The 16,481-nt window shown below is 44.7% G+C and overlaps 1 protein-coding gene across 1 annotated transcript in view; it reads right to left on the reverse strand.

Moving 5' to 3' along the window:
* The window catches only part of Arl8 (ADP-ribosylation factor-like protein 8), a 117,778-nt gene extending 109,662 nt beyond the window's left edge, over positions 1–8,116 (reverse strand). The window contains exon 1 of the mRNA XM_080281722.1: positions 7,939–8,116. Coding sequence (XP_080137848.1) covers positions 7,939–8,061 — 123 coding nt within the window. The 5' untranslated portion in view covers positions 8,062–8,116. The remainder of the gene's footprint in view (positions 1–7,938) is intronic.
* Positions 8,117–16,481: the final 8,365 nt, after the last annotated feature.

The following is a 16,481-nucleotide window of genomic DNA, read 5'->3' on the forward strand; positions in this document are numbered from 1 at the left end:
GTCTACGAAATGAAAATGAGGACAGGAGTAATTGGAGCAAAACTGATGCTACATGGCAATAAATGGAGTAGAGCCTCATAACCGCCTTGAATGCTGATGATGCCGTTTAGATGGCAGACACTGCACGACTCGCAAAAGATAGTAAATGAGTCAGAGTTTGCATCAGAAAATTAAAAGAGAATGTGATGCAAAGTAAGATAATGACGTAAAAGCAACGAGTATAACAATGAGTATGAATAACAAATTTTGGAAGGTAGTACAAGGTACAGAAATGAAACACAGTGAACTGCAGGGTTCAGATGGGAGGCGAGGTACTTGAGGAGGTTGATAATCTAATGTACAGAAGGCCCTCCACATTCGCGGATTCAACTTTCACGGGCTTCGAACATTTGCAGACTGTCCCCCTGTGGAAACTTCAGGGACAGTGGTGAGTTAACTCAGACTTGAAAGGGTAGTCTATAGTTGTAAGAAGCCAGGGTAGATATGCAGCTGATGACTTGCCCACACTCACACGCATGTGCGCGAGACGCACTCACTCGCAGGAGTCTGTGGAAGTCGCCAGGTACATATTACCCTAACCTAATATTGTACAGCCATACCCAATCAAAACTTATTTGTTATTAAACTTTTTTATACAGTTGATCTGTTACTATTTGTGACATATTATGCTGCTTTCAGGTTCCAGATATGGTTTATTAGGTACAGTATGTGCACACTTGCTCAAAGAGGGTGACTTGCAGCTGTAGAGGTATTTTGGGGGGGGGGGGACACACTAAACATTGGTGGAAATTCACTTTTGTGGGGGTCTGTGTCCCCTAACCCCCGCGAATGAGGAGGGCCTACTGTATCTGAAAGCCGTTTTATCTAAATATGGCAAAATGGAGGGTGAGGTTAAGGAAAGTTCACTTCAGAGGAATGGAGTAACTGGAAAGCTCGGCTGTATTATGATGGGTAACCTAGGAGAATTAGCAGTTTTGCATAGAGGTTAAGAAAGATTTGTGTGAAAGTGTCTTACTGCCAACACTTGTGTGGAAGTGAAACCTGGGCAAAGAGTAAGAGAGAGCTGCTGCTGTTGCTGTTGAGTAACTCCAGTCTGTTCAGCCGAGCAGACCCATCAACCACACGCAAGCACCCATCCCTGCAGGGCCATTCCATGCAGTGAACTAATGTTCCCTTGTGGAGGCATGGGAAAGAGTGTGGAAGTTTGACTCTGGATGGAGGCTGCATTTGTGCTCTCCACACAGTTAATAAGGGCACCATAGTAGGCTCCTCATCACACCGTTATCTGGTTACATGTTTGCCACTCAGCGTCATACAGTAAATGGTTTCCTGGGTTACAGAAACCATTAGGTTTGTCACTCAATGTAGAGTCACCTGAAGAGGAAAGGACCAATAAAATACGAGGGGAATGATCGGAGAGATAGGACAAGAATTTCATTCATTCATTCATCGCCAGACGCCATGTATCCCAGACGGGATGGCCAATGGCTTAGAGTTAATTGTGTTACAGGGAGGGGCACTAATCCTCCACCAACCCCACTTGACACGTAGGGATGCCAACAGCATCTGGTGTTCCCAGGCGGTCACCCATCCAAGTACTAACCAGACCCAACGTTGCTTAACTTCGCTGATCGGACAGGAAGCGGGAGAATGCATTTAGAAAAAGAATGACACAGGTGAAGGAAATAGACAGCAATACATCAAGTGAGTGAATGACAGAGATATTAACCCTAGACAGGTAACCTGAGATGCTTTCTACCCCAGGTATTCTATCATATATTTTTCAAATCACACTAAGAAGGAATATACCGCACCCCTATGGTTACCACATACTGTACTTCTCTCTCCCGTTTTCCTTTGTATAAAGGAAAAATCACACCCAATTTCCAGTCCTCTGGAACCCTTCCCTCTTCCCATGCCAATCTACACAACTTCCGTATCAACTCCATTTCAGCATTTCACCACACACTCCATCAATTCCTGGGCCTTTCCCATTTTGATCTTCATTGCTTCAACTACTTAAAACCTACTGATCTCTTCCTCCCTCCTCTCACCTCTTCTTCTCCCAGGCATTCCCAAACCACTTAGCATCAGACAGGGTAAACCAGACCGTCCATCGGACCGGTACTATTTGGACCACCTTCATTGTTTTAATGATAGTTTCTACAGTATATAAATAAAAATTTAGCAGATTTTAATACTGGTATCCCATGTAGTAAAGCACCCATTTTAACATTTCTAGTGTTGACATGAATGCAAAAATCGATACATAATGGAAATGAGGAACAAAAGAAAGAGAGAGTAAAATGTCAACAAAATAAAGTAATGGAGAAGTTTGTTTACAAAATCAACTGATTCAGCAAACTTTCATGTGGCGCAAAGACATGGCGGAGTATCTCCTTGTAAATCGGCGTACATAGAGTGCTTTTCCTCTACTTTAACATGGAAAAATCAGAAATGCTCACTCTTGTCTCTTTTTCTAATAATTAAAGCTCAGTTTTGGTCCGCATTTACCCCAGTGACAAAAACACTGACGGGGTAAATCGGACTAGCGTGATATTATCTCATACACTATAACACGGTGAGGATTAACTGTTCAGTTACACCTGTTTCTTTCTTTTTAGGATGTTGCATGTTGATATGGAATTAGTTTAAGGGTGCTGATATAGTAAACAAATAACAATACCTAGAAATTATAAAAGAAACTCCCTCTTCTGTCTTTCCTTCCTTCATTCTTTCCTCTTCCTTCTGCCTGTGGGTGACTCTACACTGAGTGACATGCCAAATGGTTTCCTGTACACCAGGGAGCCATTTACTACGCTGGGTGGTAACCATAAAACCAGATTTTGGCGCCTGATGGTTTAGTGGGTAATCACAGCGCCCCAAACGGACTGAGCTGGTAAAGGTTTATATCCAAGGGGTGACTGGGGTTTATTTCTCATGTAATGCCTTTCAGGGATGAGTGAGGCTGGTCCCGCTCACCTTAAATGTCAGGACCAGCTTGCCTAGCCCCGGGCTCCTACGCTCCTCATGGGGCAACATAGGATTGGATGATGAATGAATGAAAAAACTAACATAGACCTCAAAAAAGAAAACAGGTTAAAAGATGCAATAAAAGCTGTGAAAAACAAACTACATTCTATACACAAGCAGCAAAGATATACAAAGTGAGCAAAACAACACTTTTAAGGCACTTAAAATACAATGATGATGATGATGCAAGTGATGTGAGTGAACTGGAACCAAAATGTGCACATGTTGGTCATCCTTTCAGCCTCCCCAGAGAATGTGAAGAACAGGTTGCAGAATGTGTGACAGTGATGGCCAAATGAGGATTTGGACTTACTCCAGATGAAATCTGTGACTATGTGAAAGGCTTTGTAACAGAAAAAAAGAAGGAAAAGGGTAGAATTAGTGCACACTTAGTAAACTACGATGTAACAATGAACAAGGAGCAAAGAAGAAAGATTTTTATTTATTTATTTATTTATTCTGCCTGTGAAAGGGTCATGGGCATGGTATGACATGTTGTTTCAGTTTCTGGAGGGGTTTGTCTAATTTATTTACATGAATTTTTTTTTTTTTTCCCCATGGTGGTCTGAATTCCCGCGGAGTGTAGTCCGATTTACCCCATTTTGTTTAACAAAGAGGTCCACACTTCTCAGTGTATTGTTCAAAAAGCTACAATGGAAAATTGTTCAAATTTTAACATCATATAGGTAATGACCCTCATATGCCTGTACTGTTTTAAACTTTTGTTCGTTTATTTCAATAAACATGGAAACTAGATCAAAGTTTGTCAAAACCTGGTCCAAATTACCCTGGCAGGCGCTATACTCGCACTGCTCTCACTCTCTACATTCAACAAATCCTCATGTGCTCCTTCCATCTCCTCATTTTCTCTCTCTTCTCCACCATCCATCCATCCATCATCCAATCCTACATTGCTCCATGAGGAGCATAGGAGCCCGGGGCTAGGCAGTTGGTCCCGACATTTAAGATGAGAGTGACCAGCCTCACTCATCCCTGAGTGGCATTACATGAGCAATCAACCCCAACCTCAACAGAAAAATTTTAAGGCATCTTTCCTATCACAACCTTTCTGATCGTCAGTATGGGTTCCGTCAAGGACGCTCCAATGGCGATCTTCTCACCTACCTTTCAGACTCCTGGTCATCCTCCTTTCGGGACTTTGGCGAAAGCTTTGCCATTGCACTTGACATCTCAAAGGCTTTCGATCGAGTCTGGCATAAATCTTTAATTTCCAAACTGCCCTCTTACGGTTTCTATCCTTCTATTTGTGCCTTCATCGCTAGTTTCCTTTCTGGTCGTTCTATAGCTGCTGTTGTAGATGGCCATCGTTCTTCTCCTAGATCTATTAATAGTGGTGTTCCTCAGGGCTCTGTCCTTTCACCAACTCTCTTCCTTTTATACATCAATGACCTTCTAAGCTGTACATCTAACCCTATCCACTCATACGCTGATGACTCCACCCTTCACCTTTCCATTCGGTTCCCGCAACGCCCATCTCAGCAATTACTTCAACAAACAAGGGATGAGGCTATGGCACACCTAATGTCTGACTTGGCTCGTATCTCTGACTGGGGTAAAAATAATCTTGTTTTTAATGCATCTAAGACTCAGTTCTTACACCTATCAAACCGTCAAAATCAACCACAGGTATACCCATTAATGTTTAATATTATTCAGCTTAAATCTCCATCACCCCTGAACATGCTTGGGGTTTCATTTACTTGGGACTTATCTTGGAAAGATCATATTACATCTCTTGTTAAATCTGCTTCCAAGAGATTGGGAGTGCTAAGCCGACTCCATCTTTTCTTTACCCCTGCACAGTTGTTGATTCTATACAGGGGTTTTATCCGCCCCTGTGTGGAGTACAACTCTCATGGGTGGGGAGGCTCCCCACATACAGCTCTTCTCAATAGGGTGCAGTCAAAGGCTTTTAGTCTCATTAACTCTCCTCCTCTTACTGACTCCCTTCAACCTCTGTCTCTTTGCCGCACTGTTGCATCTTTATCTCTTTTCTATCGCTACTTTAATGGTCACTGCTCCTCTGAACTGTCTGCATGCATTCCTCCACCTCTACGATGGGCGCGTAGCACCCGTCTAGCAGCAAACTCTCATCCCTTTTCTGTCCAACTCTCTAATGCAAGAGTTAACCGTTACTCCCAGTCCTTCATTTATGCAACAGGTCAACTCTGGAACTGTCTCTCTCTGTCTGTATTTCCTGCTGCCTATGATCTCCAGTCTTTCAAACGCAGTGTGTCCAGGCATCTCGAAATGAACGGATCTTGAATTTGGCTCTCTCTTGTATTTTGTTTTTCTCTTGGAGGGAACTGTTATTGTGGGCTCATGGCCTTTGGTTCCTTCTTCCTCGCATAAAAAAAAAAAAAAAACACCCCTTGGATATAAACCTTCACTGGCTCAATCCGATTGGAGTGCAATAATTACCCACTAAACCACCAGGCGCCAAAATTTGGTTACATGGTTACCACCCAGCATAGTAAATAATTTCCTGGTGTTCAGGAAACCATTTGGCTTGTCACTCAGTGTAGAGTCACCCACAGGCAGAAGGAAGAGGAAAGAATGAAGGAAAGAAAGACAGAAGAGGGAGTAACAATCTATTATTCCCATCTTTCAATCCCTTAATATTTCCCCTTTCATACCGGTACTGTCTTACTTTCTTTACCTCCTTCCAAAACAATTTCTTACTCTCCTTCCATTTCACACTCACATTCCCCCAAACTCTTCATCCACTCTCTTCTTGCTCTCCTTCACCAATCTTCATCTCCCTTCTCCTGCTCACATATACCGGTACCCCTCTCTTTTCTCTCTCATCTTCTCCCCTACCTATACTCGGTAGTCAGTCACAATATGCCTTCTTCTTTTGTTTAATTTTACTGTTAATAAGAAATCATGATTCGGGGCAAAAACATGCTAAAATTAGCTGAAGTGTTCCACTATTAGCTCAGCAACTCGCCTTGGCATACTGGTACTTCTACTTTGTATAGCTACTGGTTAATACTGATTTAACATGACAAATACATTTTCTTGCACTGTAAATCAATATTTATGCAAAACAGATGTCTGTCAAGGAAAGTTGGCAATCTAAAGGGGAAATAACTTAGCAAGTTTTCACCCTGAACCTATTAGCAAGTTTTCACCCTGATAATCTATTAATAGTTAAACTGAGCACAATTTTTTTTTGACTGGATTTCACATAATTAGGTGTGCATGAACCTATATGGTGAAGAAATTATATTTCTCTACAGAAAGTGTCAATTCAATATATGACCGCCGATTCAGTATTTTGTTGCACCCGTAAGTTTGGTTACTGTAGGTCTGCATAACACAGGCTAGGTTAGGTTATGAAAAACTAGATTGGGTTATGAAAATTTAGGTTAAGGTTGGATAATTCAACACTAGAAAGGGAAAACATGTGCCAAAATTGGTACCGGTACCATATATATTCAACGATGGTCCCTGTCTTTTCAGCACATGAGATGATGTTTATCTGCCTTTTCCAACAGCTGAGATTGTAAAAGACCACTTTCTAAGCACTATTCACCATTTATAGAAGAGATAAATACTGAAGCCTGAAAACACACTCAGAAACTGCAGTACTGGTACTCAAAGATTCACATGGAGGGCCCAGGTTAAGAAAAAACTGAAGAAAATTGCAAAATGAAGCGGTCCTTCATCTCCCTGAAGATTACCCGTACCTAAAATTTACTTAGAGAAATATCATACAAATGGATTGATCAGATGGTAAGAATATTGATTTCGGAGTGTGTTAAGGGGAGTAATTAAAAAAATTTGCTGATATATAAAAAAAAAAAAAAAGGGGGGGGAGGGTACTGGTAATTGTTTACAAAGCCACAACAGCAGATTCCTAAGAGATAATACGTGAATCAATCTGTTGCACAGTTCTAAGTCAACTTTCTTGTGAAGAGTCTTCTGCAAAAATAAAATCAGCAAAATGTTGTGGGGTCTCTACTATGGTGTCAAGCCTTTGGAAACAATAACCCCAACCTAGTTCTTTCTTTAATGGAGAACACAAACATAAACAATTGAGTTTCAAGACATTTTGGACATTAAACCACCCAAATGCCACTTAACCTAACCTAGATTCGTGTCATTCAAAGCTGAGACCAATTTCCAGTCTAATCCTAACTTGCTGGGGGAGTCCAGCTTGGCTGATTTAAAATTTAAAAACACACAATACACCCACTGCCAGCTCTCTGACTGGCTGAATCAGAACCACATGCACCAGCAAAAACAAAGCAATACTGCCTACGACTATAATGCATTACCAAGAAACAAAGACACATCGTTTTTGATGGACAAAGCGTTACCAAACCCCCAGCATGTGCACAAATTAGGGAAGCTACAATATCTCACTTACATTTAGTTTGCAGAAGAAATGTCAAAGAAGAAAGCTGACCTAGAACTATGTAACAAACTGATTCACATTATTATTATATCTTAGGAATCTGATGCCATGGTACTGTAAACATTACCCCCAAAAACACAATAGGTTGTATAATACATGAGGCACCTGCCTAGTCTGTTCACTAGACACAAACTTATAATTGGTAAAATTGGTACACAATGATATCACTAAAACAGACATCTGCAACAGTGCTTCTCATCCAAACTTTGGGCTAATTAGAGTTAGTGTGCAGTAACATAAAAAATAATTACTGCATAAAAAATTTAAACAATTGTATACAATGCTACAACTTCAAAAGTTCTTTGTTGAAATACAACAATCTTTAAAAAAATGATAAAAGTCCACCAGCAGAATAAGACAAAACCTCTGCAAGCGTGACTCATCAATATCAAACAGAGCAAGTGAGGGCCAACAGATAGTAATGCTCATAATAAGTACCCCTGACAACGCCTTTAACTTACGGCAATAACGTTGACGAAGGTGGTCTTGCCAGAGTATTGGAGCCCCACTAACGTCAGTTCCATCTCCTCCTTCCAGAAAAGGCTCTTGAACCAGTCTAATATCCTGTTGATGAGCGCCAACATCTTGCACGGCCCTTATTTAACGCGTATTACAAGTAGAACAGCCAACACTCCAGCTTCTTATGACTAGACAACAGGACCCAAACAGTAATAAGCAACTGGATCTCTGTTTTGAGGTGCAAAATCAAAAGTGCTCTAAACAAAAGCGCATCGGCAATGGTGTCCGATAAGGTATTTGAACACTAAGTCATCTGATTTGTAAAGGCTTGAAATCGCCTATTGTATTCAATAAATTGTAAGATTATACGTTTGTATTTGACAAACAGATGTGAAAATGGGCTCGTGACTCGGGGTCATTCAGCTTTCCTCGCATGTTGGCTGAGCACAGTGGGTAGATATTGGTAATGCAAAAGTCAACTGGTCTTCGCAGAGGCTATCATCTCTCATTGCGCCACCAGGTTCATATAATCGAGTAGTGACATATCAATAGTTAGTTAATTGAGCGATAATATCCAAGGGGTAGTTCCATTATTGCAGTCTGCTGAATAATGGTTTAAATAAGCGAACCTGAATAAGCTGAAATAATCAAGTATTATAACCTTGCAGTAAAAATAATAGTGCTCGTATACTAGTATATTAATGTTGACAGTGATAAGGCGAATGACAGTGACAACAATGATTCATACTCATACAACACGAGAATGACTCATCTATCAGCAGCACAGAGATATCAAGATTGACATAGGCTACTTAGATTTATGTACGCTTTCAACCAGCTAGGAATTCCTCATCTTTGTTGTAAATTACTTTAAGTTACTGCATGCGTAAGTACATATTATCCGACTCTCCCAAACCATAAAGAACTGCAGAACTGCAGTTGGACTGCGCAACGCACCGCGAATATTGGGAAGTTATCTATCCAAAACCATTTTCTCTAAAACTTATATTGAAAAAAATGAAATAGTTGCGTCTAAAGCTGAACTATATTTTCTCCTTGCCCGAATTTTGTCGTTTATTACAGTCAGGGTATTTTAATTTTTTCTTTCACTACGGGCAGGATTTACCCAAATTTCGAATGATTTAGAGAGTAATTTCCACAGCAAATGACCACTAACCCCTATCTGGGGTTGAAGTCATACAAAATAAAATCCTCGAAATCGACCTAAATACCTATTTTTCTTTTTACATTTTTTTCACTAGGGGAAGGATTTACCCATATTTCGAATGATTTCGGGGCTAATTTCTGCCCCAAACTTTTAAATTAAAAACTAACCTAACCTAACCTGACCTAATGTAATCAAGCTTAACTCCTAAGCCATATTTGCGAAGGAAATGTCATAGAGAAGACGCCCCGTAATTTGAAGAGTTTATGTTAGAAAAGGCTGGAATACCAGACGGACTTGACTGTAATAAATGACAATTATAGCCTACCTCCTTGCCTTAATGATTGCTTACCCATGTGATGGTTAATAGGTTAGGGAGTATAACAGAGCTCATAGGGCTTGCCTCGTCTCAGGGATTCTATCATGTAGCGGTCATAACTACTCTTGAGCGCTTTAACACGTGAACTGTCCGCTACACGTTCAGGCAGACTATTCCATTTGTTTACAGTTCTCTCGTCAAAAAAAAAAAAAAAAAAAAAGTTCTGTGCCTTAATTGGGTTGAATAGTTTGATACTGGCCTCTTGTATCCATCTGTGGTTTATTCGAGGCTAGCTGAAAAAAACTGATCTTGGTCGGTGCTGTGAAAACCTTTCAGGATCTTAAAAACTTCAGTCAGATCTCCTCTTGTCCTTTTCTCTTCCAAGACTGTGAGTTCCAGCCTGAAAATTCTTGTCTTACTTGACAAGTCTCAGAGAGCTGGTACTAGTTTCGTAGCCCGTCTCTGGATCTTTTCCAGCTTGTCAATGCTTCCGCCTGTCTATGGACACCATTTTTGTACGGCATAGCCTACTCGGTCGACGGTCTTACCAAACCCCGATACAGTGCCAAGAACATGTCTGGGTCCACGTGGCTAAATGTGTTTCATATTGTTTGTCCCACACTGCCACAGGCTCCAACAGCAGTAGTACAGTACAGAAAGGACGTTGCCCAGTGAGTTGTTCTTCCTATGGTCAGCCTTTAGGTGTACAGTACACAAGATTGGCTGAGGCGAAAATTGTAATGCTAGGCATTTTTAGGTCAGCTTTCCGCTCTAAGAATGCCTTGGATGCAGCTGGGTTCCCTTTCTAGACCGGAGCTTAGGCACAGTATGAGAGGAACACGGCACAAAAACACAGGGCAACAACCTTACACCTACTGTATATTGACAAATTCTCTGATGTGGAACAGGCAGACAATACACACGATATGCTAGACAAAGTTAATACGCAGGCAGAGAGAGGGGTTTCGAGTATCGCGCTGGATACTAGATAAGCAATGGGCTTAGTCTGGGTAAAGAGGCAATACTCAGTTTTCACAGTCCTTGTAGGTGAGGCTCGTTTCAAAGTGAGAGGGTGAAATACGGGCTTTGCTGTGCACGGGGTAGTTTGAGAGTGGCAGTAACTCTATTTCTAGATTTATGACGCATATATATATATATATATATATATATATATATATATATATATATATATATATATATAGTCACCTTCCTTACACAGAGTGAGTATGCACTGTCACAGTTCTTATGACGACACTGAGTTTTGCCTCTCGTTCTGCATAAGCTGGACACACACTGTCACGAGTGTCTTTTATCACTGCACTGGATTTCACTATTACTTGCACACTGCACAGTCTCTGCCTCTCACTTGCTGTGTGTGGGAACTATGTATCACAATCACTGATCAGGCAAAGGGGAAGGGGGAAGCCCTGGGGACTCACAGTGGTCGGCCTGGAGTAGGTAGAGTCCCTTCAGGATTCCCTTCGTCCCGCAGCCACGGGACAGCTCACAGGGGCGTCGTCTCCCGTCGAGGGCTCGGGCTGGGCGTGGTGAAGGGCCCCTCACTGTCGGGGCTGGGGACTGGGGTCCGGCCCTCAGGGCTGGAGCTGAACAGGTTCTGGAGGTGCTCCCTTAGGCGCCTGGTGGGGGAAGGGTGTCGCCTTCATCGGGGAGGGGAGAGGTCTCACCTCAGAGTCCTGGGGGCGCCCTCGAAGGCCCATCAACTGAGGTCTCTTTCCTGCTGCACTGTCATCAGGGTGGGGCTGTGGTGTCGCTCCCGGCAGGGGTCCGTCAGGTGGGGGTCCTCCTTGGGGGCCGACTGGATGGAGAATAACCCCAGGGATAATACCGGGCCTCACCACCAGTCTTCGGGGCAGATGTCCTCCTGGAGGTTGCCTCAGTCTGGGTGGACAGGGGTGCGGCCTGCACTCCCGCCGTCAGGCAGGACTGATCGTAGGTCACCCTCCAGTTGCAGTCACATGGGGCGAGGGACTTTGGCGTCCCTCCCCGGTGCGGCTATCGGTCGTCGCTGAGTTCCCTTGGGCAACAGACGGAGGGCGGCTACAGGCCATCCCTTCGTTGTCAGTGCAGCTTTCGGCCATCACCGGGGCCCGACTCCCTGACGGGACCGCAGATAAAGCACTGCTGCAGGCCGTCGCTTGACTGCGGGCACAGCTACATGCTGTTACCAAAGTCTCACATGGAGGACGACGTGCAGACGAGGTGCAGCTACAGGCCATGTCCTGTCTACTGGCGCGGCTATAGGCCTTAGCCAGTGTCGTACCCTCCGAGCCAACTGGAGAAGGAGATGGGGCATATCGTTCTCTCTCCATGTGTGGCTTCCGGCCATCACGGGCTCTGCAGGGCGGTTGAGCAGCACCTATCAGAGTGGCTACAGGCCGTCTCCTCTTTTGGGGCACGGCTATAGGCCGTTGCCTCTTTTGTTACTGGCCATCACAAGGGGGCAGCTATCAGTCATCGCCTATTTATCGGAGTGGCTATCAGCCATCTCCTTATTATTAGAGCACCTACAGGCCGTCTCTATTATTAAAGCTGCTATAGGCCGTCTCTAGGTTTGCACGGCTATTGGCCGTTGCTTGGGTGCTGCTTAGAGCTGATTTTTCAGCCCCACTCTGATCCTGGAGAGGGCTAGCTCGTCCGAAAGGTAGTGCACTCGAACTGGGGTGGTCGCGGCAGGTGCACTCCGTGGAATAGGGGCACACGGCCCGGGAGGACTTATGTTCGTATTGAATGGGCATGGTGTGCACACCATCTACCCCTCTGTAGTCTCCTCTTGGGGGTTTAGTGGCGCCCTGTGTTGCCACAGTTGGTATTTCACCACCGTCGTCGGGGAAAAAGTCACGTCCCCGTGACTGGAGGTAGTAGGTCTTGGTGGTGCTGGTGACATGGGAGTCAGGTGTTGTAGGAGGTCATTCCATTGCATTGTCGGCAGGTTTTTGGCGAAGTGAGGGTTGTAAGTGAGGAAGAGGGTGGAGGGCTCGGAGGCCATGTGAAGGAGTTGGAGGATGTGACGAGGTCCACTGATACGGTGTTTACTGCTGAGGGTTGGTGCCTGGGTGGCACGTCGTATTTTCAGGATGGGAGGTGGTTGTTCTGGCAGGGGATCGAGTTGAATGCTGGATACTGAGGAGGTGGCGGTGGTTTTATCTATATATCTATTGCCAGACGCCTCAATCCCTTTTGGGGTGGCCACAAACAAATCGCCTCCAAGTCGCTCTGTCCCCCGCCATTTCACTGCCCTGCTCCCAACTCACAACCCCATATCTCATATACCTCTCCACCCCATCCCTCCATCTCATCCTCGGCCTCCCCCTCCCTCTTCCCCCCTCCACCTCACTCACATACACTCTCTTCGTCAGTCTTTCACCCTCCATCCTCTCCACATGGCCAAACCACCTCAATGTGTTCCTCATAATGCTTCCTATCACATCCACATCAACACCACAACGCTCCTTTATATCCTCATTCGTCAGCCTGTCTCTCCACGTGACTCCACAGGCTCCTCTTAAATAACTCATTTCCACTGCTCTCACTCTTGACTTGTGTCTTTCCAACAGTGTCCAAGCTTCACTTCCGTACGTTAGAGTTGGTATCACAATACTATCATGTAGTAACTTTTTCACTTCCATGCTCACTTCCCTGTTTCTTATCACTGCTTTCAAAGAACCAGCAACCTTTCTTCCCTGCTGTACCCTTTCAAGCACTTCACCCTCCAAACCTCCATCCTTACTCATCACACTACCCAAGTACTTAAACGTACTCACATTTTCCAATTCCTCACCATCCAACCTTGCTGTACATTCACTAACTTCACCTCTCTCAAAGACCATCACTTTACTCTTCCCTACATTCACCTTTAGATTCCGTTTCTTACACACTCTCTCAAACTCATCCATCAAGCCTTGCAGCTCCCCTTCGTCTTCACTCAACAACACAGTATCATCTGCAAACAACAGTACAAGGAGTTTCCAAACACTATCCCCTTTCACCAGGGCCACTCCAACATCCACTACCCTACCTTGTACCTCTTTTATTACCCCATCCATGTACAGATTGAACAACCATGGAGACATGACACATCCCTGTTTCAAACCAACTTTCAAAGAGAAAAATTCACTTAGTTCACCATCCACACGCACTGCAGCCTTCGTACCATCGTACATACTCTTCACAGCATTCAACAACTTCCTATCTACCCCATATATTCTTAACACTTTCCACAATCCTTGTCTATCCACCCTGTCATATGCTTTCTCCAAATCCATGAAAGCCGCATACAACTTCTTTCCCTTCTCTAGAAACTTTTCCACCAAAGATCTAAAAATGAATATCTGATCTACACAACCTCTTCCCTTCCTGAAGCCTCCCTGTTCTTCTCCAACTAATTTCTCTGTTCTTTCTCTAACTCTGTTTACAAGTATCCTACCATACACTTTTCCTATTACACTAAGAAGACTAATGCCCCTATGATTACCACACACTTCTTTTTCCCCTTTTCCTTTGTACAAGGGAATAATTATACCTGACTTCCAATCCTCCGGGACACTACCTTCCTCCCAGGCCAATCTGCACATCTTCCACATCCATTCTACTACTATCTCTCCCCCATGCTTCAGCATTTCACCACACACTCCATCAATTCCTGGTGCTTTCCCCGATTTAACTTTCTTCATTGCTTCCACAACTTCTATCCTACTGATTTCTTCCTGTCTTCTCACCTCCCTCCTTCTCCCAGCCATTCCCCAGCCACTTATACTCGCATTACTTCCATCCTCTACGTCCAACAATTCCTTAAAGAGTTCTCTCCATCTGCTCACTTTTTCTCCCTTCTCCACTAGTAATCTACCATTTTTATCTTTCACTCCCCTGTTAACTTCACTTCCACCCTGTCTTACTCTTTTCACCTCTCTCCAGAACATTTTCTTACAGTCCCTCCACTTTACACTCAAATTCCTTCCAAATTCCTCATCCACTCTCTTCTTACTCTCTCTTACTAATCTTTTCACCTCTCTCTTTATTTCCACATATAACTCTCTCTTCCGCCTCTCAACTTCTTCCACGCCCCTATTTCTCATCCATTCATTGTATGCTTTCTTCTTTTGTGCCACAGCCTGTTTCACCTCTTCAGTCCACCACGCTGTTCCTTGCACCCCCCTCCGTCTTCTCTTCCTTCCACACACCACATCACATGCTGCACATATTTCTTCTGTAAATATCTTACACACACCTTCCACGTCTCCCATCTGCTCCAATTCATATTTGCCCAATCGTTCCTCCACTTCTCTCTTATACTCTGCCTTTTTCTCATCCTCTTGTAACCTTTCCACTCTCCTTGCAACTACTCCTTCCTCTCGTCTTTCCCTTCTTCTATTCCTCCATCTTACTTGCATTCTAATTCTGGCCACCATCAAGTAGTGGTCAGAAAGTCCACTTCCCCAAGCTCTATATACTCTTGCACACATCTTCGCATCCTTTCATCCACACACACATAATCAATCATTGCCTTCCTTTCACTCAGTTCACCACCCACCCTTCTCATCACTCGCCATGTATACCTGTGGATCATTTTATGCCTGAAGAGGGTATTGGCTATCACCAACCCCCTCCCAGCACAAATGTCCACTAACGCACTCCCATTCTCATCTATCTCAGCAGGCACACCCCACTCACCAACTATTCCATCCACCTTCACATTCCCAACTTTACCATTCATATCACCAATCAAAAACACTCTCTCATTCCTTCCAAACTTTTCCATGCACACTTCTGCATTTGTCCAGAACTCTTCTCTCACTCTTCTAGCACGATCTTGCGTTGGTGCATACACACACACAATCGCCCACATTTGTATTCGAACTTTCAACTTTACCCACACAATCCTTGACCCAACTGATCCATACTGTCTTATGCTCCTCTTCCATCTTTTACTCACAACTATACATACTCCTTCCTTTGCCCTCTCATTCTCACCTACTCCTGCACATATACCCCATCCATACTCCCATTCTCTCACACTTTCTCCTCTCCATTTTGTTTCAGTTATTCCACATACATCCACTTTCACACCCTCAAGCACCTGGACAATCTCTCTCTCTTTCACCTCATCATTCGCTCCCCTTACATTCCAAGTTCCAATTACCATGTCCTTTGTCTGGTCTTTGGTCGTCATCGTTTGGTCAGTCCTTGTCCGAGGCTTATTGTTTGTTTTTTTAGTTAGTTGTTTTCCGGTGAGAAGCACTAACCCTCCGCCAACCCTTTTAGCCGCCTTTTACGACAAGCAGGGATACTGGGGGAGTATTCTTGAAAAAACCCCCTACCCCCAGGGGGTGGTTTTATGCCGGGGCAAATTGCCAGTGTATTCCTTTGGGATAGGGGTGGACGAGATTTGGGCCTGATGTAGCATGAGGGTGATAGCGGTTGTGTTGGGGGTGTGAATGGAGGGGGGGGTCTGTTTCTGTGGTGGAGGTGAGGTGGGTGCAGTGGAGGAGGGGATGGTGGTGTATCGTGTGGGAGGGCATGAAAGGCGGCCAAAGCGGATGATGGTGGTTTTCAGGGTGGGCGTGGGCGATGAGGTGGGCGTGCAGCCTCGTGGTGCTCTAGTTGTGTGCGGTGTGGCATTGGAGGGGGTGGGATGGGATGGAGGTGTTTGCAGTGGGGACCTGGGGGTGGGGTTGGTGAGGGGGAATGAGGTGGCGGCAGGAGTTGAGGAGGGCAGCGTACAGGCATGTGAGGGCATCTTGGTGCCGGGAGGTGGTGGCTGGGTGGTGGGAGATGCAGTGTTGGGTGCGGGAGGTGAAGGGGGCAGTGGCGGGGGGGTGGGAATTTGTGGCATTGATGAGGTTGTCAGTGAGGTGATATGTGGCTAGATGGGTGGAGGGATTGGGGGTAAGGGAGAGGGGGAGGAAGGCAGGGAGGATGAGGGTGAGATGTAGCACTGGTAGGAGTCGGGAGGAGGGTCTGGGGTGGCGGTTGTGGGCGGGGAGGGGCAGGGGGAATGCGGGGCAGGGCTAGGGGCGGTGGTGGCATGGAATGGGCGTACGTGG

This window comes from Coenobita brevimanus, chromosome 90 (assembly GCF_032717465.1).
Source record: "Coenobita brevimanus isolate Jiangsu-jjx chromosome 90, ASM3271746v2, whole genome shotgun sequence".
Taxonomy (NCBI): domain Eukaryota; kingdom Metazoa; phylum Arthropoda; class Malacostraca; order Decapoda; family Coenobitidae; genus Coenobita; species Coenobita brevimanus.